Source organism: Pan troglodytes, chromosome 2 (assembly GCF_028858775.2).
Source record: "Pan troglodytes isolate AG18354 chromosome 2, NHGRI_mPanTro3-v2.0_pri, whole genome shotgun sequence".
Classification (NCBI taxonomy): Eukaryota; Metazoa; Chordata; class Mammalia; order Primates; family Hominidae; genus Pan; species Pan troglodytes.
This window is the reverse complement of record NC_086015.1, coordinates 118,634,223-118,661,592: the sequence shown is the minus strand read 5'-3', so window position 1 is coordinate 118,661,592 and position 27,370 is coordinate 118,634,223. Positions and strand designations below refer to the sequence as shown.

Genomic DNA, 27,370 nt, shown 5'->3' with positions numbered 1-27,370 from the left:
CCCAGCACTTTCCATCCTCTTTGCCCAACTTTATTTTTCTCTATGGTACCTTATCAACTTTACCATACTCCGTAATTTACTTACTCATTAGCTGTGCTGTCTATCTCTCCCCTCATATATGCTCCATGAGGGCATTAATTTTTGTCTGTATACTCACTGCCATATCCCTATCACTTACAGCAGTGTCTTGCACATGGTAGATATTTAATAATCATGTATTAAATAAGTGACTTAAAAGTAAATGAATTGCAAATGCTATGCTTGTTCCAGGACATCAGACTGTATCTCCAACAATCAAAAATTTATCTTAACAAAGGTTCAGAAGAAACTGATTCAAAAGAAAGTCCTCGTATAAGCTATATCTAAATTTAGAAATGAATTAATTTTGATTTAGAAAGATAAGCCACCAATGTAGTGAAGTGCAATGCAATATAAACAGTGTGAGCTTGCTCTTATTAAAATATATGCTGAATAGAAAAAGAGAAAGGAAGAAATATTAAATGTTAGCAGTGGTAAGTTATGGGTAATGCACACTCTTAAAATTTCCAACTTTTGAATAAAAACAAATAAGTGGTAACAGTTTTAGTCTACGCAATATAATTGTATTTTTCTACAATGTCAAATTTTAAACGCATCATTTCTTTGATGTGTGCTAAAATGGATATAAGCTGCTGCATTAACCCATCTTTTTTGTTTCAAATCACAGAACCCATCTATGTATTTCAAGCAGAAGATAAATTGGTTGAAGAGGAATATCATAGAATCCCCAAAAGCTCACAGCCAGAAAACCAGACTGAAGCTCAGCTCTGAGGTTGATTTTCCCAGAATAAGAGCCAGGTCACTCTGTCACTTCCCTGAACATGTGATCTACCCACAGCAGGGTGCATGGAGACAGCACAGTTCTCACAGCACAGGAGACCCAGAAAGCCACCATAGGAGCAGCCCAACAATACCCCTGACTACCCATGCCCCTCCTTCGTGTTCCACCAATGCTGCCAGGGAGGGAGATTTCAAACAGCACCTTCTTCTTCGGTCCTATGCCTGTGTCTAGAAGCAAGGGAGGTAGAAGAGACTTATAGGACTCTAATATAGGACTTACCAAAATATTTAAAAAGTACTTAAGAGCTATTAAGCAACCGCAATTATGACACAGTTCTGCTGTGTGTCAGACTCAACCCCAAGACCTTCAACACTATTAGGTCTCTGGGCTCAAAGCACTGGTTTCCCAGAAAATGCTTAATGACTGTGTTTTTGGGTAGGGGGACACCTGTTTCCCAGCATTTGCCTGTTTCCATGCTGTAAGTAATCGCACCACAGCTGATCTCTAGCTATCAACATGGCATCACTGAACACAGAGATGCACAGTAGCCCACATAGTGTCTCCACCACACAGATAATTGTAAGTTTCCTTAAAAGCAAAGCAAATAGTAAAATCTTGTAAAACAAGTAGGAACTGATAAGTTTGAAGGATTCATCAACTTTTAGTATAATTTATTTAAACTTGACAGTTATCTTCATCTGTTCAGACTGCTACCACAAAATACCAAAGACAGACTGGCTAATGAACAACAGAAATGCATCTCACAGTTTTGGGTGCTGGGAAATGCAAGATCAAGGTGTTGGCAGATTCTGTATCTGTTGAGGGCCTTCTTTCAGGTTAACAATGGGGCCTTTAGCTGTGTCCTCACATGGCAGAAGGGACAAGGAAGTTTTCTGGAGTCTCTTTTATAAGGCCACAAATACTCTCACCTTTATATACTCTCACATTGATGATTAGGTTTCAGTAAAGGAATTTGGAGACCAAGGAACAAAAACATCAATCTATAGTAAAGGAATATACAATTTAATTTTTAATAATGAATGTTTAACAACCAGCTGTCAGGATTTTTGAGTGCTTAAGAATTGACTCTCACAAGCTGAACAGCCAACTCTAGCACATCACAGGCTCAAAGTAGATGACATTATTATCTTCTTACATAGCTGATATCTATATAGTCTTGACATCAAAAGCTATACAGGTTTGCTTTTTCTAAAATAATCAGATAATCTTTTCACTGAAGATAAATATTCCTAATGTATTTTTTAAGAAGGGAAATGGAATTCATATTAACTTCTTTGCATTCTCATTGTCATGGGGCATCTGCCTTTATTTTTGAATGTCTAATTTAGGGCCTCTTCTTAAATGTTCAGCTTTGAAAGCCTCACTCAGTCACAGCTATCACTGAGAGTCTATTTTTGCCTGTTAGGATCTCTCCTTAATCAGAGATACATATAAACCAGTTAGGTTTATACTTTTGGGTAATTGATCACTGTATTTAATCTCTCAAAGTAAGGCTGTGCATACCCGAGACTTCTGTTGCTGCATTCGGGTCTTTTATCCCCCCTAGTATCCAGCTAATTCTTATCCATGTCCCAATGCAGATATCACTCATTCAAAAAAAGACTTCTGAGCATCTCATGTCCTAATGCAGCCCCGATTAAAAGTCCCTTCTCTGTGTTCCCACAGAAACCCACACTTACCTTTACCATAACACTGAGCAGGACACTGATCATAATTTTTTTTTTTTTTTTTTTGAGACACAGTTTCACTCTGTTGCCCAGGCTGGAGTGCAGTGGCATGATCTTGGCTCACTGCAACCTACACGTTTCGGGTTCAAGCAATTCTCCTACCTCAGCCCCCCAAGTAGCTGGGATTACAGGCACTCACCACCATGCCTGGCTAATTTTTGTATTATTAGTAGAGATGAGGTTTTGGCATGTTGGCCAGGCTGGTCTCGAATTCCTGGCCTCAAGTGATCTGCCTGCCTTGGCCTCCCAAAGTGCTGGGATTCCAGGCAGGAGCCATGGCGCCTGGCCAACTTTTGGAGACTATTATTTTACTTGTCTGCTTTTACAACCACTTTAAGGGCAGGGATTCTGCTTTTCTGTCTTAAATCCCCAGCTTGGTACAGTACTACAGATGCAATAGATACTCAGTTCATCCATTTATTCATTCACTTACTCCACACACGTTGAGCATCTACTACACGTCAGACACTGTTTTAGGTGCCAGAGATATAACAGTGAAACAAATCCTGCAATTACAGAGCCAATATTATAAAGAAAATATGAGTAACATAAACTATGTTGGATGATAATAAGTGCTGAGAAAGAAATTAAAATTATAATTTTTAAAAGTTAAAATAATGAGGGAAGTTTGGGGGGCAGTGGTGGTGGGTTTTAAGTAGGATTGTCAAGATCTCATTAATAAGTTGACACAAAGACAAGAAGGAGATGAGGAGGCTAATATGAATAGACAAATACCATTAGATCCCTCTCTATTTTCACAGGGCAGTATAAAATGGGATCTTTCTCAGCTGTTTCAGACATGGGCTTGTTGGTTTCTAGCAGTCCTGCATCTCCAAGCAGCTCCCACCCCCAGGGCAGTTGCCATCTCCACATATTGAAGTCTCCTTTCTCTTCCTCCTACTCCTCCATTCAAACCTCAGTTCCTCTCACTCTTGTCTGACTCATCCTGCTTTTTTTTTCTTGGTCATATTTCTGTGTTCTGACTCACTCAATTCTAATCAATGAGGATTTACTTCCTATGTGGCCAACACAATACCAGGTGAGAGGAAAGATTTCAAAAAAGCACAAGGGCCATGAGAACCTTCTGTCTAAATCCAGACAAGAGACAAACAAGTCCCTTCCCTCCACAAATGCCTGTGATGATGTCTTACTATCTATGAAGTAATCTCTATTTAACAAAGTCAATGCATAAGATCAAAAAAAAGGAATGTACATGGTAAACATCGAATCGGGAAAAGGTTTATTCATTATCAATGCCTGCATCTTCTAATTATTTCCTAAATTCAGGTGTTAAAAAGGACGTTTTTAGTAAACAGGTAGTAACTGGATATACATTACTCAGGTACTCAAAGCATTTGTATTCATATTTTAGCAAAATACCTCTCTTCCAGATCACACTGTAACAATCATATAGCGGCTAAAACAACAACAACAATTGGGTTGTTGTTGAGCAATGAAAAGTTTATTTTTAATGATTTTAAAAGAACATGCAGATTTGTCCAAATTGCATTTTTTGTTTGTTCATGTGTTTCTAATTTAAAGAGGGCAGCGTTTTGCAAACAGAGCTGTATGAGTGAGAAAGAGCACTTCTAGCATCTTGGTTTGGTTACAAAGAAAGAAGGAAAAGAGGTGAGCAACTGAACACATGCTTGGTGACAGGTACTGCAGCAGGTACTTTCTGATATATTACCTTATTTAACATATGCTGTCTCACAATAAGCACCCACGAAAGGTGGAAGGAAGGTAATATTACTAGCCTCAGTTTAAATAAAATGAAATTTAGTTACTGAGAGTTTGAATAAGTGTTCCGATAAGACACAGCTTGTGAGTGGCAGACATGGGATTCTAACCAAGGTGTGTCTGACTCTGAGAGCCATGGTTTTCCCATTATCCATGCTTCTCTCAGATAAGAGCATTATGCTCATGAGGCCAAGTCCATGAGGCCAATCATCCCCTTGTGCTGGCTTTAATCCAGGCATAGTCTGCTCCCTCCATTCTCCAGATTCAGGTTAGATCTTTATAGATCAAAACTATCATCAAAAAATATATCAGAAGAGAATGTATAAACTGGATGGGTAGAAACCCATCCTGACCACTGGATCAACAAGGCTGAACACATGTATTATTGATGATGGGCCATTAGTGCCATCTTTGTTGTGGTCAAAAGCTCCAACAACCTGGCCTCTCTTTTCTCATAAATTTATGTCACTCCCCATCCTTTAAACGACAGGGCATTATCATTCACCATGTCAAGAAAGGGAGTTAAGGATTCCAGCTGCCTAGATCAGGAGAGAAAATGGCCACATGCATTTTGGCTAATCATAACCTTCTTAGTGGAAGAATAACCAGCCAAAAATTACATGTCTGCTAATTCGCTGCTTCCCTTTCACTGGGGAATCACAGTTATGACCTGAACTCTGGTCTTTAGCACTGCTGCTTTAGCTGTAGAAATGATGTGCTGTGTGTGTTTATTCTGATACCTGGATACACACATGGCAATGACTGGAGTGGTTAATTAATAACATAAATTGAAGGGGTTCTAGGGCTCCTTAAGGGGAGATAAAATGAATCTGAAATCCAACAAACAATAAATCAGTGGCCCTCAATCTGTGCTGTAGTTTTTCTGGCTGCCAAATTTTGATCAATATGTAAAACTTATTTTTACTGCAACTAAGTAAACACATGGATTAGTAATATGTGTCAAATGGACTATTGAGCTGGGTAGATTTTAACACATTTTGGAAAAAGAGGTACATTTGATGCCAAATGAAAATAAGAGATATATCATTAAGTCAAACCTGCTCCGAAGAGAGCATTTGTTTACTGGAATATTTAGAAACTCTATTTTGCAAGTGTGTAAGAGAGTTAAAATCAGTGACCTGCACTAACATCCAGTCAGGGGCTTTTAAAAAGAACAAAGGTAGAGCTTAGGAGTGATAGGAATAAATCTAGAACCTGCTTCTAGGGACTTGGCTCTATTTATTTATTCATCCATTGAGTCTATCAACAAATGTTACTGAGTACTTACTAAATGTGGTAAACAGTTCTAGGGAACTATTTCAAAGGGCACCAGTCACAGATAGAAAAACACTGTCAGTTAATGACTACAGAGCTCAACCAGGGCCTTAATTCAAGTGCGAAGAGCATCATAACGCAGTGCACTTCTCCAGCTCAATGTGTGTTTATCTCTCACCTATACAGGACCCACTGGGGACCTGCAGCGTCTTGTAACTTTTAATTGCTGGTGAGCCTCTGGCAAGTGTGGCTTACCCTAATACACTGAAGAAGTATCCATTGCTTTCAGTTTTGTCCAGAAAAATGCCCCGGTCGATGGCAAACCTCTTTAATTGGGCTTTTATCAGGTTCTTCCCTCGAAGTAGGGATGGCTATTGGAAAGAGAATCAGTGTGGGTTTTAGGGAGTGCTGACACATGTTTTTGAAAATGAATAGGGGGGTGGCTTCTTTTGATGTCATTGAAAATCACTTGCTAGAATGAATTTGATATGGATCAGCCACAAGGGCTATGTTATTGATGGATAACACAAATGAATTCGTAGCAGCATTGAGGCCTATTGATTCTATCTCCTGTACATTCTGAAACTGCTATATGGCCAGTAGCCCAAGGCTTTGTCTCTGTTCAGGGATTTGGGAGAAAACTGACTACTGCAGAAAATGAATGTGCATTTGCTCACTTTACTACTGAAAGTACATTAGTTTCCTACAGCTGCCACAGGAAAATATCACACGCAGGGTGGCTTAAACAACAGAAATCTCTTATCTGGAGTTCTGGAGGCTAAAAGTCCAAGATCAGGGTGTTGTTAGGGTTCCTGCTTTCTGATGGCTATGAGGGAGAATCTGTTCCATGCCTCTTGCCCAATGTCTGGTGTTTTGCTGCCTATCTTTGGTGTTCCTTGGCTTGTAGAAGCATCACCCGGATCTCTGATTTTACATTCATATGATGTTCTGTGTGCATGTCTATGTCCAAATTATCCATTTGTATAATGACTGGTTATTGAGCTTGGGCCCACCCTACCACAGTCTAAACTTCTGTTAACTAATTACATCTGCAAGGACTCTGTTTCTCATTTGGTCACATTCTGAGGTACTGGGGGTTAAAACCTCAACATATGAATTTGGGGGAGATGTGATTCAACTCATAAAAATTGGGAAGAAATAGACAAGGCCTATATCCTGTTTCATGGAATGAACATATTATCTACTGTAGAACATTTCCAGAAGCCAACCAATATGGGCATAACATAGAGAAGTCTCATAAAATTTGCAAAACTGAAAATGTGCTCCATTCCAACTTTGTCAGATCTGCCTTGTGGCCATTTTATCCATCTAGGTGATCTATTTATTAAGTCTTACTTATAAAAATATTTAATGAAATAGGTCACTGAGGTGGAGTACTTCGCTTTAATTAAAGTAAAATTTATATTATACCCTATTTTTCATATTGGTTCTATTGTAATACCATAGGCATAAATAAAAAGTACAGAAAATATTTGTAAACATATTTCCCAGAAAAATTTGTATTAAAACAATAACAAAATCATCATAAAACTCTAGTAAATTTTTTAAAAGACACTAAAATGAAACTATAAAATAATACCTGATATCCTGTGAGCAGATTTATGTGTCCCACATGGACATCCCTTAGCAATTTGGCTGAGATTGTTAACAGCTTTAATTTATACTAACATTTCTTCCTCTGCATTCAAGATAAATATTCTATTTTTTAAAACTTTACTCCATAGTTTGAACTTAGTAGCTCTGCCTGGTAAGACCTGTGTAGTTGTTAGAATAGTCCAGGCTGAGGAGATAATAAGATCAAATTTGCGAGTTGAAATGTTTGATCCTTGCTTATCATTGGAGCTCAGCCTAAAATCTGCTAGAACATGTGGTTGTCTAGCAACCAACTAATGTCCTATAATGATCTACAAATTGATGCCTGTGCTGAATGAACGTTCTAGTCCAAACCCAAAGCTTTATATAGTTAATTAAAAGCTAATGTCCTCATTAGTAGCTGTTGGGGAGGCTCAACAAGTGCAGTCTGCATGTGCTAAATGTTGAATATTTATTAGACATGATGTTAAATACAAAGTAGGAGGAACTGGACCATCCATCTGTTGACAACTATATGAATAAAACGGTGATTTGGAACTGCCCGATCCATAAGTAAGTTCAGGAGAGCTGAAGCCTGCCATACCATTCAACTGAACTGCCTAAATCTACATTGCATCTTTCCAGTTCATGCATTTTTTCTTCACCTGAGAAGAATGTCATTATTACCAAGTCCAGACTACTCCCAGTCCAGCAGGTAGAGCCCAGATTGCTTATTCTATTCTGTCAATCACCTTAGTTCATCATAAAGTTCGCAGGAAAAAAATGAACCTTTGATATCTATCAGGCCCTTTAGAGACACTAAAATAAGAGTAAGCTTAAAATACATTAAAGGTTGAGAAAATTATCTTTGCTTTGATTTCTGCTCACACAACTACTCGCATACAGGGGTCATCCTGACATCCTCTTTTGTTTCGTTTTTGTTTTTTTAATCTCTTTTTTAAAGATATGGCTATTTTGAGAAAATTCTCTAAATGTCTGTAACTAAAACAGATAACTGATTAGTAAATTATTCAGTTGACATACTGACCATCTATTATGAATTTAGGAATTTGCTAGATTCTGTGGATAATAAAAGAGAAGTATTCCAAGCAATTCTTTTCCTCCATCACAAAGGAACCCAGTTTCTACTTAGGTGTCACAAACACAGCAACTTTTTTTTTAAATGAAGTAGGATTCCCAGTTATGTTTCTTTTCTAACCAATTTCCATAATAAACCACACCTTTCATATCATTAACTCAGAACATGGTTCTATTATTAGCTCCATAATAGCCTTATTTAATTCTGTCTGCTCTGATATGGTTTCTTAAGTTTAAGACCAGTATCTTCTTGTTTGTGTCATGTGGACCTAGACTGAGTGAACATACTGCCCAGAACATAGTAGGTACTCAATGAATATTTAAGAATAAATAAATGAAGCTTTGATACTGTCTCTTCAGTCCCCAGGTCTATTAACATATGTCTGCGATGCCTCTAGACAAACTCAAGGACATCTCTTTGGCCACTAAGTAAAGATATTAATGGCCTATGCTGATGTCAAAATTCTGCTTTATTAGTAACCTCAACCAACCAACCAACTTAGATATTTAAAAAGCCCATCAGCAAAAACAAGTATCTTTTTGGTAGCTTTATATATTGGCATTGTCCAACAGAACTTTCTGTGATGATGTATGTGGTCTGCACTGTCCAATACAGTAGCCACTGGCTATCTGTAGCCAGTATGATTGAAGAACTAAATGTTGAATTTTATTTAATTGCAGTTAATATAAATTTAAATAGCCACATGTGGCTAGCAATTACCATATTGCACAGCACAGTTCTATATGTTTCAGAATATGAATGTAAATTAAACACCTCCCAGTTTGTTACCATAGTTGGTAACACAACCTGGCTTCCTGACTTGTGATGTTTGGTCTATATTCTAGTATGTTTCTTTGCTCAAGGACACAGAAGTAGACAAGGAGTGAATCGAAGTCTAGCTTTATTATGGGAAATTTTCATTCTGTAACCAGAATTTAACATTAAATGTACCACACCAATTTCCTTTCTTTCCTGATGCCATTAAATAACACCCTTAATTTGAGAGCAGCTTTTCAAAAAAGAAAAAAGGGAAAAAAGAAGAAAGAAAATTTCTACTTTTTTCTATATGGCATTTTAAATTTCAGAAACATGATATGAAAAAAATGTGCATCACAATTTTAAGATAGAAAATTACTCAGGCTTCTGATGTAAAAAAACTGACAATTCCACTTTTGTCTGTTGTTGTGTCTGAAAATATGAATTGCAACAGCTACTAAATTCCTGAATAGAGGTGTGTGTTCCTTTCTGAAAAACAATAAAGTTTTCAAACTATATGTGTTTCAAAGACATGGGCTTTTTAAGTTTTAAATTGCTCATTTTATTAAATGTGTTTGATTTTTCAAACTCAGAATTTTGGGAAGCACTGATGTTATTCTCTGCCTTTCTCTTCATCCTTTTAAATCTCTCATTCTCTCCTTTTACACCTGACTCCTTCACTAAGTCCCTAGATTTCCTCCATTTACCCAAGTATATTTTTACTATTAACTGCATAATTTAATATGAGCTTTGTTCTTTACTTTTAAGTTGATAATTCTTTCTTTCTCAAAATAATAGCTGAGCACAGTGGTGCACAAGAGGATCCCTTGAGCCTAGGAGTTCCAGGTTAGCCTGGGTAACATAGTGAGACTTCATCTTAAAATAAAGAAATGACTAATTTAACTGCTTTTTAATCCACATCATTGCCAATTAATTTTGTATTTTGTCTCAGTTGCCCGCACTTTTTTTAAAAAGTGTACCTTAAAAAGTTCTTTTATAGCAAAGTATTATAGTGTAAAAAATAATACTTTGCAAATTTAGAAAGAAAACAATTTATTTCACTAAAGTAATAATTTTCCAAGGCAAAGAAGATAATTTTTGTTTAGGCATGGCAGAGTTCAAGACCAAGAGTATCTTATGGTTATCTTAACTGATTCCTTAGTCTAAATAAAAGTTACATCTGGCAATGAAGCTGTGCTCTCCTAGATAAAGGAAATTATAACAATAGTAATAAAATAATAACATATCTGCCATGCCCCAGGAACTCTGCTACAAATATTACATACATTATGTCACTTAATCTTAATATCACTTTCATTCTATCCCTTTCCCTCACACAACACACACAATGCACACACTGCCAAAACATGGAAAAACCCCAAATGTCCATCAACTGATGAATGGGTAAATAAAATGAGGATATGTCCATACAGTGGAATATCGTTTAACAATAAAGACGAGTTAAGTTCCAATACTAATGGACCTTGAACACAGCATGTTGAGTGAAAGAAGCCAGTCACAAGAGACATTTTGGCAATTATAAATCAAGCTGCCATGGACATATATATACGAGTTTTATATGAACATGTTTTTATTTCTCTTGGGTATATACCTGGGAGTAAAATTTCTCAGTCATATGGTAACTCTATGTTTACCACTTTGAGGACCGTTGAAACTGTTTTCCTAATGCACCATTTTACATTTCCACATGTACAAGGGTTCCAATTTCTCCATATCCAGCAGAACCTCTTCTTCCATCTTACACATCTTCCAGTTTAGTAAAGGGGCATTTCACACAAACATAAAACCCAGGAAAGATTTTCCAAAGGTTAATTTGTATTGCTGTTGAATTTTCTGGAACGTAAAAGGGAAAGGGAAAGAAGAGTTCATTGTAGGTGATATTTGGGCTGTTTGCATCCTGGTCTCTTGGCTTGGAGAATAACAATCTGAGGCTCTTTCTCAATTCCAGAAGATAACCCACTAGAAGTGCCTAATTCTTTGAATTTCATGCATCTATCATTACATATGGTTTCCTTTTGTATAGAAAAGGACATTAGTTCTGGTTCCCAGGCTAAGCATGATCACAACAACCAAGTGTAAAGTGCTTCATTCAGGGACTGGCACATAGACAATTTTCAAAATGTACATAATTATTATAGTCATTAGTATTTTTTACTAATATACAAAATATACCAAAAACTGTTGGTCATTTACAATGCTGGAAGGTTGCATTTCTTTCATTATGTAACCAAAAGATGGCCTTCCTATTTAAATTTTCTGAAATTCTGAAATTTCAAACAATGATCTCCATGTTTTCCTACAAAAACAAACAAGCAAAAATCTCCAAAAACTGCGATAATTTTGTACATTCTAAGGCTTTGTACATTCTAAAATTTTGACTTGAATTTTTTTAATTTAGATGATACAGCATATTCCATGGAGCCTAGCAATGTGCTGGATACACATTAGGAACTTAGGAATTACTTACTCAATGAAGGAGAAAGAGAATGAAGAAAAAAGGCATGGAAAGGAAAGGGAAAAGGGGGAAGAGATAAAGGAAAGTTAATTCAGAAATTTAAAAATGCTCCTAGGATATAGAAGAGTAGGTATTCATTACAGTATAAGAATATGTAGAAAGCCAGGATCTGCATAAATTAAGTACCTCCAAAGTGTGTTGTGTAATATGTAAGGCTTTATGAATATTTGCCTACTTATGACTAGAGATGGTTCTAGCTGAGCTTAAGTAAACTGGTAGATAAACATCTCAGTGACTAGACAGAAACTTGGATTCTAAAAGAATGATGTTTTATTGTTTGATCTACTGGGAAAACTTATAGGAGAAGATTGGGCACCAAAATTAAACAGATGAGTATAAGAAGGTTGTTAATGCCAAATGGGTTTAAAAAGACAACGTTCTAAAAATTGAAGCCCCTGATATTTGGTTGAAAAATACGACTTTGCCAACCAAATTAAAATTCCTAGAGATTAATTTGAGAGATTTCAACAGCCATCACCTTCAGTCTGCAGAAAGCACTCACCATTAAGTTTAGGCTGTATAAAGAGAAAAATATACATAAAGGCACAATGATTAAGGGGTTAAGAGACATGAGAGTAGAAGCTGGTGATCTTAAACACTGAAGCTACAAAGCAGATACCATGTGATAATGGGTGTAGCAGAACAAGCTTTTCCCAAAAATACCAGATGCCCATACCTTTTCAGCCAGTCTTCTCTTCTATCAACCTTCCTTCATCTAGAGTTCAGACTGGAAATAGTTTATCAGCCAATCTGTATTAGGTGTTACATTTACCCCCAAGTGTATTTGCATTCTATTTAGGGCTAGTACCTTCTGGCCAAAATAAATGATGTTCTATTGTCAGTGGCAGTCAGACAAGGAGATGTGTTTTGGATAGAATGGGGGAAGAAGTATGAAGGAGACAGAAAGGACCTCAATAGTACCTCAAAGCATACAACATAGTTAGTTACCTCCACCATCATTTGCTAAGTAATTCCTACACATCTGATTAGGAAGGGAAAAAAAGATACATATTAAGCTTATATTAAAGCTATCAATTCATTGTACTTTGGAGACATGGCCTAATTTTAAAGGATTAAGGAAAATTTAGGAAGAATAGAGTACAGATACATAGCCCAGAAGAATACATGATGTAAATTAGTTTCTGGAGATAGGCATAGAAAACATAGAATTGAGTCCAAATGTGCCATGAAGTTTGTATAATTCATTTTCTCTTCTTTTTTGTTTTATCATCTATAGTGTTAAAACTGTTTTAAAATGAAAGATCATGTTATTCATGCATATATAAAATGAAAATGGGCTCAGAATTTTAATGAAGGAACCAGTATGAACAACCAGTTGCATCGAGAGCTCAATGTGTTACACATTGTAGTTAGATAAGAAATGCAGAATTTACCAATGCAAAACTAGTAAAATTGACCTATATCCAGAGTGATCATCCATTTTATTCTACTGGATGCATTTCTGTGGGCAGGAATTATTGTCAAAGACAAGAGCTAGTTAGGGCACTGTTAGGAAAAACTCAAAGCATTTTTCCCCTGCTCTGATACCAACAAAACAATAGTCAACACAGAAGACTTCTATGACCCCAAAGTATTAAGGGATTTCTCCCCACCATCAAGGAAGCAATAATCTCTGTAGCAGACACCAACTGGGTGTCCTCCAATTTAATTTTGACACTATCTACCTGGTGATACTCTCAGATCCCACAGGTTGAGGGCCCAGTCCCCAAGACTGCCTCCTCTCCCCAGCTTCAGACACCAGGTGCAAATCCAGACCTCCAGAACTTCTGACCAACCAGCTTCAAGTAGAGGTTCCTACGAGTCCCACTTTGGGTTTAATTAATTTGCTACAGCGGCTCACAGAACTCAAGGAAACACTTATAGTTTATTATAAAAGATTTTACAAAGAATACAGATGAAGAGATGTATGTGAGTAGGGGCATGGAGCTTTCATGCCCTCCCCAGCCATGCCACTCTCCAGGAACACCCATTTTTTCCAGCTATCTAGCAGCCCTCTAAACTCAGCCCTTTTGTAGTTTTATGGAAGCTTCATTACATAGGCATGACTGATTAAATCACTGGCCATTGGTGATCAACTTAACTTTTAGCCCCCTCCCCAAGGATTTTAGGAGTTTTATGTCAGGAAACAGGATTGAAGAAAAATATATATTTCACAATACCACAGGCACCCACCAAGTTTTTGTCCTTCATAATTTTTCTTTATAAAATATTGGATGATCTCTTAGTCTCCTTCCAACTCTTATATTCCATTAGTTTCCACAATCAATAAAGGGAAAAGCAGAAACAAGAAAAAAGGATTAGAGAGACAATGAATTGAAAAGTGTGAAAAAACCTTACACACTGGTAATCTAGTGTTGTCACCAATAACCTTCCTCCTGTCTCACACTCCAGAATTGTGTGCTTATTATTAATAGATACCATACCAGTTTAAACAGAATGAGTGAAAAACATAAATCACAAAAGACTCTAAATTTATTATACCCATGGATAAATGGCAAAGCCTTCATTGTACATTCCCTGGATGCCAATGAAATACCATGATCTTTGGTTGAAGTAAAATTTGTTCTTGGTTAGACTGACAAGGATAATTAATGCTTCTATAGAAAAACCCTGATCCCAGTTACTTTATGTCACATGAAAGAAAATTCCCCTATCCACTCCTCCCTCATCTGTGGTTAATATTGAGTTATGAATCACACAATGACAGCCCTGCAGACAGGCAAGGAGGGGGCTGAGCTAACCCTGGAATACAAAACACACAGCCAGGACTGCAGGAAATAGCACATTTACCCTCCCAGAGCAGAGCTAAGCAGGACTTCCTTCATAGGTTATGGCTCAAGAGAAGGATACTCAGGGCTCTTCTCAGGCTACTGGTTATATTAGTATCTATGTTATTTAGTCAGGTATACGCTCTCTCCTCCACACACGCCCAACTTTTTTCACTCTGTCATCAGGAAAAGTAATTTAGAAGCGAGCCACACCACTAGCACTATGGCTGAAAAGAACAATCATATGGAGCACACACAGGAGTCATTTAAATTAGCATTTTTCAATTTATTAACATTTATTGAACACTTTTTCTTTGTTAATAAATGTCAATTTATTAACATTTATTGAACACTTTGTCAGACACATTACATTCATTATCTTACTTAATCCACCCAACAAGGCCATGAGGTAGGCTCTGATATTATTCCATCTTGTAGGTGAAGATCAATTAAGTAATTGGCCTAAAGTCCCATAGTTAAAAATAGCAAAGTCAGGGCTTGAACCTGGGTCTGGCTGATACCAGACTCCACACTCTTAAGCATTGTGCACATAGCCTCAACTCAACAGTCCTCCCAACTGACCCCTAATTATACTCTCAGGCAGGTAAAGAGTGGTTCTGCTTCCCTCAGAAAGATGAAAGATAGATTTTTTAAAACTTTCCCATGCTGAGCATGACCAGACCCTCTCTCTAGGCTGTGGTAAGTTTAGATCCAGAGGACATATGAGTGCAGGGAGAAAACAAAAGACTTCAAGACTGCATAGAAGAGGTGCTTCTGTACCTCTAGCTCACTGCTACTTTGTTTTTTCCTCAATGAGCCCTCCCTAATGAAGGGAGAGAAGCAGGATTTGCTTATTACCAAAGCTTGTTCTGGGCAGTAGGGGTTTCCTTGAACATAATAAGTAAACACAATCCAATCTGAGAGTTCTTTTCAAGACCTCTCAACCCTCATCTATTAGAGTTCCATAAAGCCCATTATTAGAATTTCTCTCTATAAAAATTATTTTCTCAATGACAAGCATTACCAAGAAATGAAGTCAGATCAGAATTGTGAGAAAGATAAATCTCACTAACATCCTTTACTAATTAGTTAAGTTCCTGACCTCCTTTGAACCCACTTCCTCATCTATGAAAGGATAACCCAGTGCTCAAGAACAGTTGGTTGATTAAACTTTCAATTTTCAACGAAAACTCACCCCAAATCACCACAATTTAATTGTGATTTCATTTACAAAATAATCTTTCTTTTCAATAGACCTTGGAAAAATGGTTGTGCTGGAAGGAAGGAAGGAGAAAAGAAAAGAAAAGGAAGAAGGAAGGAAGGAGAGAGAAAGAAAGAAGAAAGAAAGAGACAGGAGAAAGAAAGAAAGAGAGAAAGAAAGAAAGAAAGAGAAAAAGAAAGAAAAGAGAAGAGAAAAGAAAGAAAAAGAAAGAAAGAGAAGAGAAGAGAAGAGACGGAAATCCAAAAACTAAAATACTAAACACTAAAAAGAGGGCAAGTAAAGCACCAAAGATACAGTTTCACTAAATCACAAAATCATCTCAAGATGGGAGGCCTTTTCTTTAAAACCTACATCACAGGTGGCAAAGACAGAAGTGTGGGAAAGGACATTAATACAAAGGATTTGACAATGTGGAAGGACACTAAAGCAATACGCTTATTGCCTGGGCAAAAATCTTTTCTCTGATGGTGCAATATTGCCTTAAGGCTTTATATACATCTTAAACACAATGGACTTTCAGGAGCACACAGAGCCCTAGGGCAACATTATGTTTAAGTAGTCATTACTGTATCTATAAACTATACAAAATGGAGGCACTGCATTCATATTTCATTTGTTTCTCACTTACAGAAGAAAACCCCTGCCCCATCAACCAACTAGAAGAAGAACATGGTTGCGAGTCAACAGACTAACCACTAGCTCATAAGATTGTTCAAGGCTAAACAAGGACTATAGGAACAGTTATGTACCATTGATCTTTCCACCCCTCCCTGTCACCAGCACCACTCCCACACACACATACTCATGTCCAGTATTTTTTGTTTAACTTAACAAAGGAGCAGAAGATATAATCAAAATATGTGTACAATTGTATACCATTCACTTCTCTATTAATTAAGGCTGGTGTCTTGCATTGCAGGACCCCCAGGGATTCCCCTAAGGCCCAACCTGTCACTAGCTCTTCATCACTTCTCTTCTACTGCTCAGTATCTTTTCTCCCTGATGCCCATATTGGAAATAAATGTAAAAATAATGATAATGGATGAGTCTATTTTAGTTGTGCTTCAAAGTCTATGGAACAAAGCCCACAGATAAAGAACATTACTAGGATTATTCCACATTTAACTGAGAGATCTATGGACTCCCAATTGAGAAAAAAATGGGCTAAACATCACAATGAATATTTATTGAGACTCACAGGTATGTTAATATGGGCTTTTGTTATTTTCCTCAGCAGTCACACTTCAGACAGATACAAAGGCATCATTTTTTTTTATTCTTGTGGGAAAAAGATGCAGGAGTAGAAGTCAAAAAGACAAGAATTCTGCTCCAGAATCTGATACATTCTGTTTGAACCTCCTTTGAGTTCTTTTCTCTGAACAAGGTTTATCCGAATGCTTCAAAGCATTATGGTGAGAATCAAGAGAGATCATGTATAGAAAAGTACATTATAATCTAACTATTATGTGAATGTTAAACTATACATAAAGCCATTATATCATAAAATAAATACATTCTGGGACTTTAATGAATCAAGGTGAATATCACTATTGCAATTAATTCCTCCTACCTTATAAAATCTACAACAGCATTAAGTAACAGTAACAGAAGTAAGGACAGAATGAATGTTTAAATAAAGCTTTCACAATCTGTGTGGTCAGCTATGCTCACTTACCAACAGTGTCTCACCACTACCCTTAAATCTCTCAGTACACATGACTCAAATCCATGCTTCAGCAAAAGCACAACAAATATAATTTTTCAGTATTGTTTATTAACATCAGAAACTGTAATGTCAAATCCCCCTGTGTCAAACAGCTAAAGTATGATGGCAGAGAGGGTGTTCCAATGACAGGTATAATTAACACAAAATGCCAAAACTTTTTCCAAATTACTTTTTCCTGGTTTATCAATTTTTATCCATCTCACAAGTGTGGCATAGTATAAGAGTACTTGGAGAACAGGGAATGTCTCCTCCCCACATCCAAATTTCCAAAGTGGGAAGGATAAGTATCCTATTATTGGAAACATGTTAAATCTATTGAAAGTAAATAAAACTATATAAGTTGTGGTTAAATGTATTTAAATGGGGGTATTGGAAATGCAAAATAAAAATAAAATAGATATATTAATTAAAAATTTGAAGAAAGCTAGTGAAAATAGAAAAAAATAAAATGCAACATTTTTAGTATGTTAATTTAACAACTGACAATAATGCTTTAATCACTGTTTCCACCTCGAAGACATTTCTCATGCTGTCTATATACAATTGTTGATACTTGCCAACATCACATCATTCTGCCTCACTTGTGACATAGACTCATCTTAGGGTAGCTGGAAATTTCACAATAATAACAATTTTTCTGATAACTAGAATTGATATACAGGCATGGATCCATAAGCTATGTCTATAGTATGAGAGTCTTCCCTCAGTTGTATTTGATTGATTCAAGGTGGATACCTATTCCTAAATTCTGTCTCAGAAAAATTTATATGTTTGAACTGAGAGACACAAATTATTTTAAGCCAAGCATTGGTGCTGTGGAAAAATGTTCTATTAACTGAAGTCTCTAGAGTTTCCCCAGAATTTACTCTTCCCAAAGGCTAGTGTTTCAACTCTTCCTGGGAATCTACAAGATAGTCTAGCATATGTCCAATGAGTTCCTTTTTAACTTGTTATTTATGATTGACCTAGCCACTTGCAACCAAAATAATTTTAATATGGAAGTTCTTACACAAGTTTCTTTTTCCTTTGCTCATTGTAGTAGACAGAATTCTAAAATGACCCCCCAAGATTCTACTCCTTAATGTGCACAACCTATATAATTCCTTCCCCTTGAGTGGAGGCAGAACCTGTCAATATAATGGAATATCACTTCTATGATTAGGTTACTAATCAGTTGACTTCAACTTAATAAAAAAGAAGATTGTTTGGGTGGACCTAACTCAATTAAGTGAGCTCCTAAAGATGACTAGATCCTTCTTGAAGTTATAAAGATTTGGAGAACCATGTGACAAGGGATCTGAGAGTGGTCCCTGGCTAGTAGCCAGCAGGAGTGTGGGGACATCAGTCCTAAACTACAAGAACGGAGTTCTGACAACAACTACCTGAGCTTGATAGAAGACTCCAGGCTCTAGGAAGGAAAGCAATTCAGTTAACACATTGGTTTATACCTTATGAGACCCTGAAAAAAGACCCAGCTAACCTGTGCCTACATTCCTGACTTATGAAAACTATGATAACAAATTTGTGTTGTTTTAAGCCACCCAGTTTGTGGAAGTTTGTTATGCAGTGATGGAAAATTGATAAGAGTTATCTAACATTTAGTCTGAGATTACTTATGGCTTTCCCCCCCAATCTTTGCAATTATTTGCAAACTGTCATAGCTCTTAGTGGTTATTTCACTGGAAAAAATCTCTTACTCCCTGCTCCCTATCTTCTTTCCCTTTCTCCCATTTCTCCTATCAACACCTCTGCCCAAACCTGGTTCAGCATTCCTGAGAGTTTGGACAAATAGGCAAGGACAGGAGAACTAACCAACTGTAGTTCAGAACCTCGGACAGCAGCTCTCCCCATACTGCCTACTGATCTCTCCCTCAACACCTGTGCTCTCCACCGTGACTGTCTTGTAATGGCACCCTTGACCACATGAATTCAATTATTTTGTCTGTCATTCTTCCTGTTTTGTGCTCTATTTCCTGAGTACCTAAAGTCAGTAACCAGTGGAGGAATAAAAATTCTACACAGGTCAATGTTTGCTTCTGTCCCTCATTTATATCCCCTTTCCCCACGAAGTTGTCTATACTATTCCAGACTGCTAATTCCTCTAACATACTATGTTTTACAGTATTTGTATATGCTTCATACAGCTCATATAGATTACCTTAACTCCCCTCTTCCTATCTAATGTTCTTTCTTTCTAACATGATTATGATTAACTCCTTAAGTGAAGGAATTATATTTTGTACATTAATACAGCAGTAAGTATGGATCAATGTATTTGTATTGGTTGAAGAGGCCATGCAAAATATTACCAACTTTAGTCTCAAAGAAAAATACTTTAAAAATTGATGAGAATGGATTTTCACCCTCTGGTGCATACCACCCATATAAGAATCATCTACCCTTGAATGTGGGCAGAACCTGTGAGTATAATAAAAATTAAAACACCAAACTGATTTTATGGCAAATTCATTTATTAAATTTTATTCTAGACCAGGTCTAAAAAGATAAAGCCTAGATTTGAGGAAATAAGGGGATAAAACTCATGGACATTAACCAGTTCTATGCCCAAGCTTTCTCAAAAATCAAAATGATATGAGAACTATGGAGACAAAGGGTTGTATCAGAGAGAACAAAGCTACCTGAGGACCCTTTCTGTTTCCCAGGGGACAAAGCTCCTGAGGACCCTCCTACATTAGAGTGATGTGTTGGCCAGCAGTCAGCATGGGGAAAGGAACCAGCAGATCAAAGTATCCAAAACAAGAGTCTCCAAAGATTTTATCTACTGCCCTGTAGGAAGGGCCACATCAGCGCCTAGAAATAACTGATGCTTCTACGTAGGGCAGTAATTATGCTTCTTGGCAAGGAGCATTATACAGACTCATTGCAAGGGTTCTGGGCACCAAAAGTCTTGCTTACGTGATTCCTTTATTTCAGATTGTGCAGCTTTAAAAAAAAAGTCTAAACCTGCACTGCAGGAACTAGGAATTTTCTATTTCCATCAATTTAGGGGCTTCTGGAGGACAGTGGTGACCATATTCTACCACACATTTAAAGAAGTCAGTTCTTTTGTGACTGTATAGTCTTCTGGGCATTGACCAAAAGAAAATAGAATAGAAAATTGAAAGAAAGTGGTATATGTAAACATGTAATTATAATAAAACATGAGAAAGTGACACAATAAAAATATGAACAAATTGCTTTGGTGGAACAGAAAAAAGGGAACTAACTCTCCCTGGGGAAAGTTTTAAGTTGGAAGATAAATACCAGAACAAATTGGAAAGTCATGCAAATGGAAGTTAAAACATTTAGATCATTGTACAAATAATACAAAGCAGAAAACAAAAACTAACAGTTTCTGAACTGAGACATTTAATGTGGGGAAAGAACTCAGAGCTCATTAAAAAGACTTCCTGTGCCAAGTAACTCATGAAGAACACTGAGGGTAAAGAGTCATTGTTACTGAGTTTGGAGTCACATAGCATTGCCTCTCTTTCCCCAGATCTTTTTCCATGTTTTATGCTCTATGGGATCAACTTTGAGTGGTGCTTTGTTTACATGTCAGCCTCGGATAGCATTGATCCAAGCGGACACCAACACAGAATTATAGAGGGAGCCACACTGAGTCAGCACGGGGACACAAGGACCAACAAAGGCACAATGGAAGTCATCATGTGCAGGAAGTATATGGGCATAGGTGTGTGGCAAAAGATATCAACATGGCGTGTCAATGCCTGGGGACAGTATAGACACAGAGAAGGTGGGTATATGCACAGAGAAGACAGAGGAAAAGGGACCAGTGTGAAAATGAATGGAAGAGAGACAAACTGAAGTGCAGATGCTAAGTTACAGAATACAGAAGGAGAAAGAGAAAGAGAAATAAACAGAATCCAAGAAGTAGATGTTAGCAGAGGCTCAAAAACAGAGAAAGAGGTAAAGATACCAGGCAGAGATTAACAGATCACTCACAATGCCAGCTCAGTAGAGTAGAACTTCACTGTTTGACTTTGAGTTTCACAAGACTGTCCATTCAGCATATTCTATGGAATGCCATGCCCTAGAAATATCTTTTCAGGCCAAGAAAAAACTGCTATCTTTCCTTCTACCTCGCCTTTCCAATGTGAGGTTTCAGCAATACTCCTCTGTATCTTGAAAGTATACACATAATAAGTAACCTATTATGATCATTCTGATATATTTTAAGAATTTCATTATTTTCTGACAAGGAAATTGAGAATTGTAGAGGGAAATATTCAGCCAATTATTTAAAGGCAACATGCCAACTGGGAAGAGAGGCACATTAATTATACTCCTGTGATCAAGCAACAATTCCTATTAAAGTAGCCAAGGGCTGGGCAGGCAGTATCTGTGGCTACATTTAGCTAACAGCCCATTTCTACTTTACATTTCCAGCCTAGTCTGTAAAGCCAACGAGAAATGTCACAGCAGCAGCAGCAGGACTCCTGAAAGCAGCCACAACATACTGCTGTGGTCAAACCTAAGAGTCCTTTCTGGTCTTTGAAGACCTGCCACCGGGGAGGTGGAGACCAAGCCGCATGCCTTCTTGCTAACAAGAAGAAACTTACTCCAGTATAAAGAGAGAGGGACAACAGAAAAATAACATTTTCCCCTTTTTATTGCCATTTCTGTAGTCACCTTCTCTCCCAAGCCCTTATTGGGAAGGTGTGTCTGCTTTCTCCAAATACTATAAAGTCATAGTCTTCCAATTATATGAACCTATCTACAAGGGCAGTTTGGCCTACTTACAGTGAAAGCTCATCAAATAGAAAAGAAAAATATGCCCGTTGACATAAAGAAAAAAATGATATTCCTTCATTTGGTCATTAGATTTATGATAACATATATGCTAATTCTTCTCCTAGATGAGTGGTTTTACTCTGGGTGAGTAAAACAGACCCAGGAGATCTCTGAAAAAATCATATCCCATAGTGAAACTAGAGCTTAGAGCCAAACAAAACCTTAATCTAAAGGAGGTAGGAAGAGAGGCATACATAAGAGAGGAAGCAGTAGGAAAAAAGAAAGTAGGGTCCATCCTAGGATACTTCCTGGGTATAAGAGGGGGATTCAGGGCCTTCCTGCAGAGCTCATTATCCTCATCCACCAGAGCAGAGGAAGATCTAAGAGCCAGGCTATGTGGCACCACATCCCTGACTAGTAATTTTCTAGACATTGCTGAAGTTCTTGCAATGGTCAAAACCTCACAACTGTACTAGGCAACCCATTTCAATGCTGGACATCTTCAGTTACCAGAAAAGATGATCACAAGACCTGATTCAGGAAGTTCTGCCTTGTCTCTATCACTCTGCTAATCTTTCTGCAGCAGCAGACCTCACCTGTACTTTATATTCTTCTTCCTTCAGCCCAAGCCCTTTGTATTACTCTTGGTTTGATTTTTTTAAGTGCACTCCTGCTGGACTTTTGCTTTCCTTAACTGTTTTTCCAGGTGCCTGACATTCTTTTTATATTCATTTTTGATGCTCTTTTTGCTGTCTTCAGTGTGGGTCTATTAAAAAACTGAGCTTTTGGGTTCTCCCTGTGCCGCCACTTTAGTTTCTAACTAGATCCCCATTTTCCTTCTTTTCTAATTGTGAATACACAATTGTATTTGGAATTATATTTATTTTTCAAATGTTCCAACTTTCTGAGTCACAGGATAGCATTTTATTAGAGTGTTTATTGTGGAAGCAAGGATAACATTATATCACAGTGAAAAGATACACTGTAGATCCTGAGGTGCACAGATGGCATGGATTGATGGCCAAATGAGTACTACAATAGACATCCCCTTCTAGGTACCCCTTCAGGAGAGTTATTGCATAAAACAGAACAACAGCACCACATGAGAAGCGGATGCTGAGCTACGCCCACTCAGTGGCTAAGTGGTTTGTTTCTGCTGACCAGGCTTTCGAGATGAGTGATTCTAATTATTGCTTCAACAAAATCACAAATCTCAATGAGTCATGGATATTTGGGTGGCTTTAGAGTAGTTAAAATCACAGATGTCAAATTCACAAATGTTAAAAGCCAACAGCAGGGATCAAAACACAAATGTTTACAGGAGCCAGGCAGGAAATGAGTAACTCAGGATGGATGCAAGACAATAGAGAGTTGTGAAGACTATGTTTAATTGGGAAGAGATAATAATCACTAGCAGAGCAAACATTGATATAGCACCTATTTTGTACCAAGCATGGTTTGAGGAGATTTAGAGATATTGATTTACTTAATCCACAAAAAAAGCCATACGACGCAGTTCCCTTATTATCCTCTAATTTAAAAGTAGAAAAACTGAAACACAATGAATTAAAATTATGAGCACATCCCCCGTATAAATGGGGCATCTACTACTCAAGTACAACTAATTGTTGTCATTAAGATCAGGGATCCAATGTTGTCAAATCTTCTGATTTTACAGAGAAGCTAGGAATTCAAATTTGTATGTTAAATCTTAGTTTAAGATTATGACTTGTAATCTTTAAATATAGTAGCCATATGTAGTCAAACATTTCCTGCACTAAGCCCAGGACACTAGTTTGTGTTTCTGGTATACAATGCACATTTATAGGCATCTTCCACAAGAATGATATCTCTGCAGTTAACACTTTCTGCATTTCCTTTCTGGAAAACTCAGGAATAACAAGATAAAGGATTCCTTAGGGATAAAAACAACAACAACAACAACAACAACAACAACAACAAATTAATGGAATTTCTGGCCCATCAGTGCTTTGAGTAGATGCACACACCCCACTGTTGCTATGTAAGACCACAGTTTCTGAATTCCAGAATGGCAGAAAAAACTATGTGTAGAGCAGGTAAAAGTAAATCAATAGAATAAAGCATCCTCTATAACTAAGCTTTTCAAATTCCTTTCTGAATCACCTACAACCCAAGTCATTACAACCATCTCTACCTTCTTTCCCTCCTCTGATCAACTCCCAAATAAGTGGTGCTGAAGCCACAGAACTGCGTTTGAGGCTACCTACAGTTCCAGTCCACTCAATTCGCACACACCAAAAAACTCTCCAACTATCCCAGGATTAGAATTATACTCCAAAAAGCCCCTTCTGGATATCTCTACATTTCCAGAGAAGTGATTATTCCTCTTAGGAAGAGCATACAATGCAAGCACAGAAAAGGTCATAGAGTTCAGATCCTTTGTTTTAAGGTTAAAATAATTAAGGCTTAGGAAGACAAAGCAATTTGTGGAAGGGTTTATTCTACTAAGCAATCTGTGAGCCTCATTCCAGTGTTCTATCAGTTGACTAGTTGGTTTACTATTTTGGACACTTCAAAGAGAATTTTAGTGTACCATGAAGGCAAATAAGTGCAAAATCTAAGTAGTTTTTAGTTAATTGATTTAATGCTTTTCCCCAATAGTGATTTCCCCCTTTTTTTCCTCCTGGCTAACCACTACAAATTATTCAAAGACAAACAATTGCTCCTTCCATGAAGCCTTCCAAGACACTCTTTCTTCACATTATGTTCAACTGAGATGTATTTTCTTTGTGCATTCTACATCTACTTTTATCATCTTTCTCACCATACCGTACTACAATGACCCTCTAGGTGTTGGCCCTGGTCCCCTCAACTCCTGCCTCCTAAAGACAATGAATGGACCTTTTTATTGGAACCTAAGGCCCAGCAAGTTACTGACAGATACATAGCGAGCTGTCATAAAAAGAGTTAGTTTAATGAATAAATGAGTAGATCACTCTCTGTCTCCTTTGGGAGACAGAAGAGACAGCTGATATCTCTACCAAGATGCAGAATATCTGAGATTGAACACTGCCACATAGGAAAGAAAGGACTTCCTAAGTGACCTTATTCTTTGAGGGATATAGAAAATGACTCTCTGTTCCCAGACAATTTCTTTCTATGATGATAGACTCTTAATGAAAGTGCAATTGTTTTACCAAGAATGGCTCATCAAACATCTGCAATACTCATTATTTTTTACAGATAATCTCTTTGGAGGTGAACTCTGGTACAAGGGGCATAAGAGGAAAGAAAAAAAAAAAAGAATTTCCTCGGTTTGACCCTTGTATAGGGTAGGCCCTTGTACTGGGCTTGCTTGCCTGCTAAGAATTAGCTATTGGGGTGTCAGAAACCTGTAATATGTTTGACTAATAGTGTTTTGAGGCATTTTGTGCACACTTTGTTTTCTTATTTCTCTTTTGTTTTTCTCTGGGTTCTTTAGCAAAGTTTATTTTCTAAAATTCATCTGGTCTCAGCTTTATAAAGGCAAAGATAATAATTTCCCTAACACCAGTGTCACAAAGAAAGGGAGAGCAGTAGCACCAACAGAAATAAAAATAAAAGAACCTCAAAGGCCTGTATACCTATCCTTTGAAAACCAAGAAAAGACAACTTAAAGAAGATAGAAATAAGATGTGTCATATACCTCCTCAATATGTTTTGTACTTAGTCCTTTCTTTAAGTCTTCATGCTCACAACCTCAATTCAGAAGCTTATCTTTTCCAATTTGAGTCATTTCATTATCTCCTCACTGGTCTCCCAGACTCCATGTCTCACCTGCATTTTCTAATCCATTCACCATGCTTTGGAATGATCTCGCTGAAAAATTATATTACCACTGACCAAGTTAAGCTTCAGCACCACTGTCTTACTTAAAATATTTAATGTTAAAACACCAACTCAAACACTATCAAAACAATCTTTTAACATTTTCTATGAGGCCAATATTACCCTGATATCAAAACCAGGCAAAGATATCACAAGAAATGAAAGTACAGACCAATATCGCTCATAAATATAGACGCAAAAATCACCTATAACAAAATATTATTAGCAAACTGAGCCCAACAACATGTAAATAGGATTATACACCACAATATGGGTTTACCCCAGAAGAAAGGTTGCTTCCACATATAAAAAGCAATCAATACAGCACATGAATCAAATAATGGACAAAAACCATGTTATTATCTCGATAGACAATGAAAAAGCATGTGTCAAAATCCAACAACTTTGCATGATAAAAACACTTAAACTAGGAATAGAAGAGAACTTCTTTAACTTGATAAAGGACATCGATGAAACACTCACAGCTAATATCATACTTGGTGACACACTGAATGTCGGGAGGAGCCAAGATGGCCGAATAGGAACAGCTCCGGTCTACAGCTCCCAGCCTGAGCGACGCAGAAGACGGGTGATTTCTGCATTTCCATCTGAGGTACTGGGTTCATCTCACTAGGGAGTGCCAGACAGTGGGCGGAGGTCAGTGGGTGCAGCGCACCGAGCGGGAGCCGAAGCAGGGCAAGGCATTGCCTCACTCCGGAAGCGCAAGGGGTCAGGGAGTTCCCTTTCCTAGTCAAAGAAAGGGGTGATAGACGGCACCTGGAAAATCCGGTCCCTCCCACCCGAATACTGCGCTTTCCCGACGGGCTTAAAAAAGCGGCGCACCAGGAGATCATATCCTGCACCTGGCTCAGAGGGTCCTATGCCCACGGAGTCTCGCTGATTGCTAGCACAGCAGTCTGAGATCAAACTGCAAGGCGGCAGCGAGGCTGGGGGAGGGGCTTGCTTAGGTAAACAAAGCAGCCGGGAAGCTCCAACTGGGTGGAGCCCACCACAGCTCAAGGAGGCCTGCCTGCCTCTGTAGGCTCCACCTCTGGGGGCAGGGCACAGACAAACAAAAAGACAGCAGTAACCTCTGCAGACTTAAATGTCCCTGTCTGACAGCTTTGAAGAGAGCAGTGGTTCTCCCGGCACGCAGCTGGAGAGCTGAGAACGGGCAGACTGCCTCCTCAAGTGGGTCCCTGACCCCTGACCCCCGAGCAGCCTAACTGGGAGGCACCCCCCAGTAGGGGCAGACTGACACCTCACACGGCCGGGTACTCCTCTGAGACAAAACTTCCAGAGGAACGATCAGACAGCAGCATTCGCGGTTCACGAAAAACCACTGTTCGGCAGACACTGCTGCTAATACCCAGGCAAACAGGGTCTGGAGTGGACCTCTAGCAAAATCCAACAGACCTGCAGCTGAGGGTCCTGTCTGTTACAAGGAAAACTAACAAACAGA

The 27,370-nt window shown here is 37.9% G+C and overlaps 1 protein-coding gene across 1 annotated transcript in view; it reads right to left on the bottom strand.

The window, feature by feature from the left end:
• GAP43 (growth associated protein 43) overlaps window positions 1-26,418 on the bottom strand; it is a 421,417-nt gene extending 394,999 nt beyond the window's left edge. The window contains exon 1 of the mRNA XM_063805184.1: window positions 26,392-26,418. Coding sequence (XP_063661254.1) covers window positions 26,392-26,403 — 12 coding nt within the window. The 5' untranslated portion in view covers window positions 26,404-26,418. The remainder of the gene's footprint in view (window positions 1-26,391) is intronic.
• Between the last annotated feature and the right edge of the window lie 952 nt (window positions 26,419-27,370).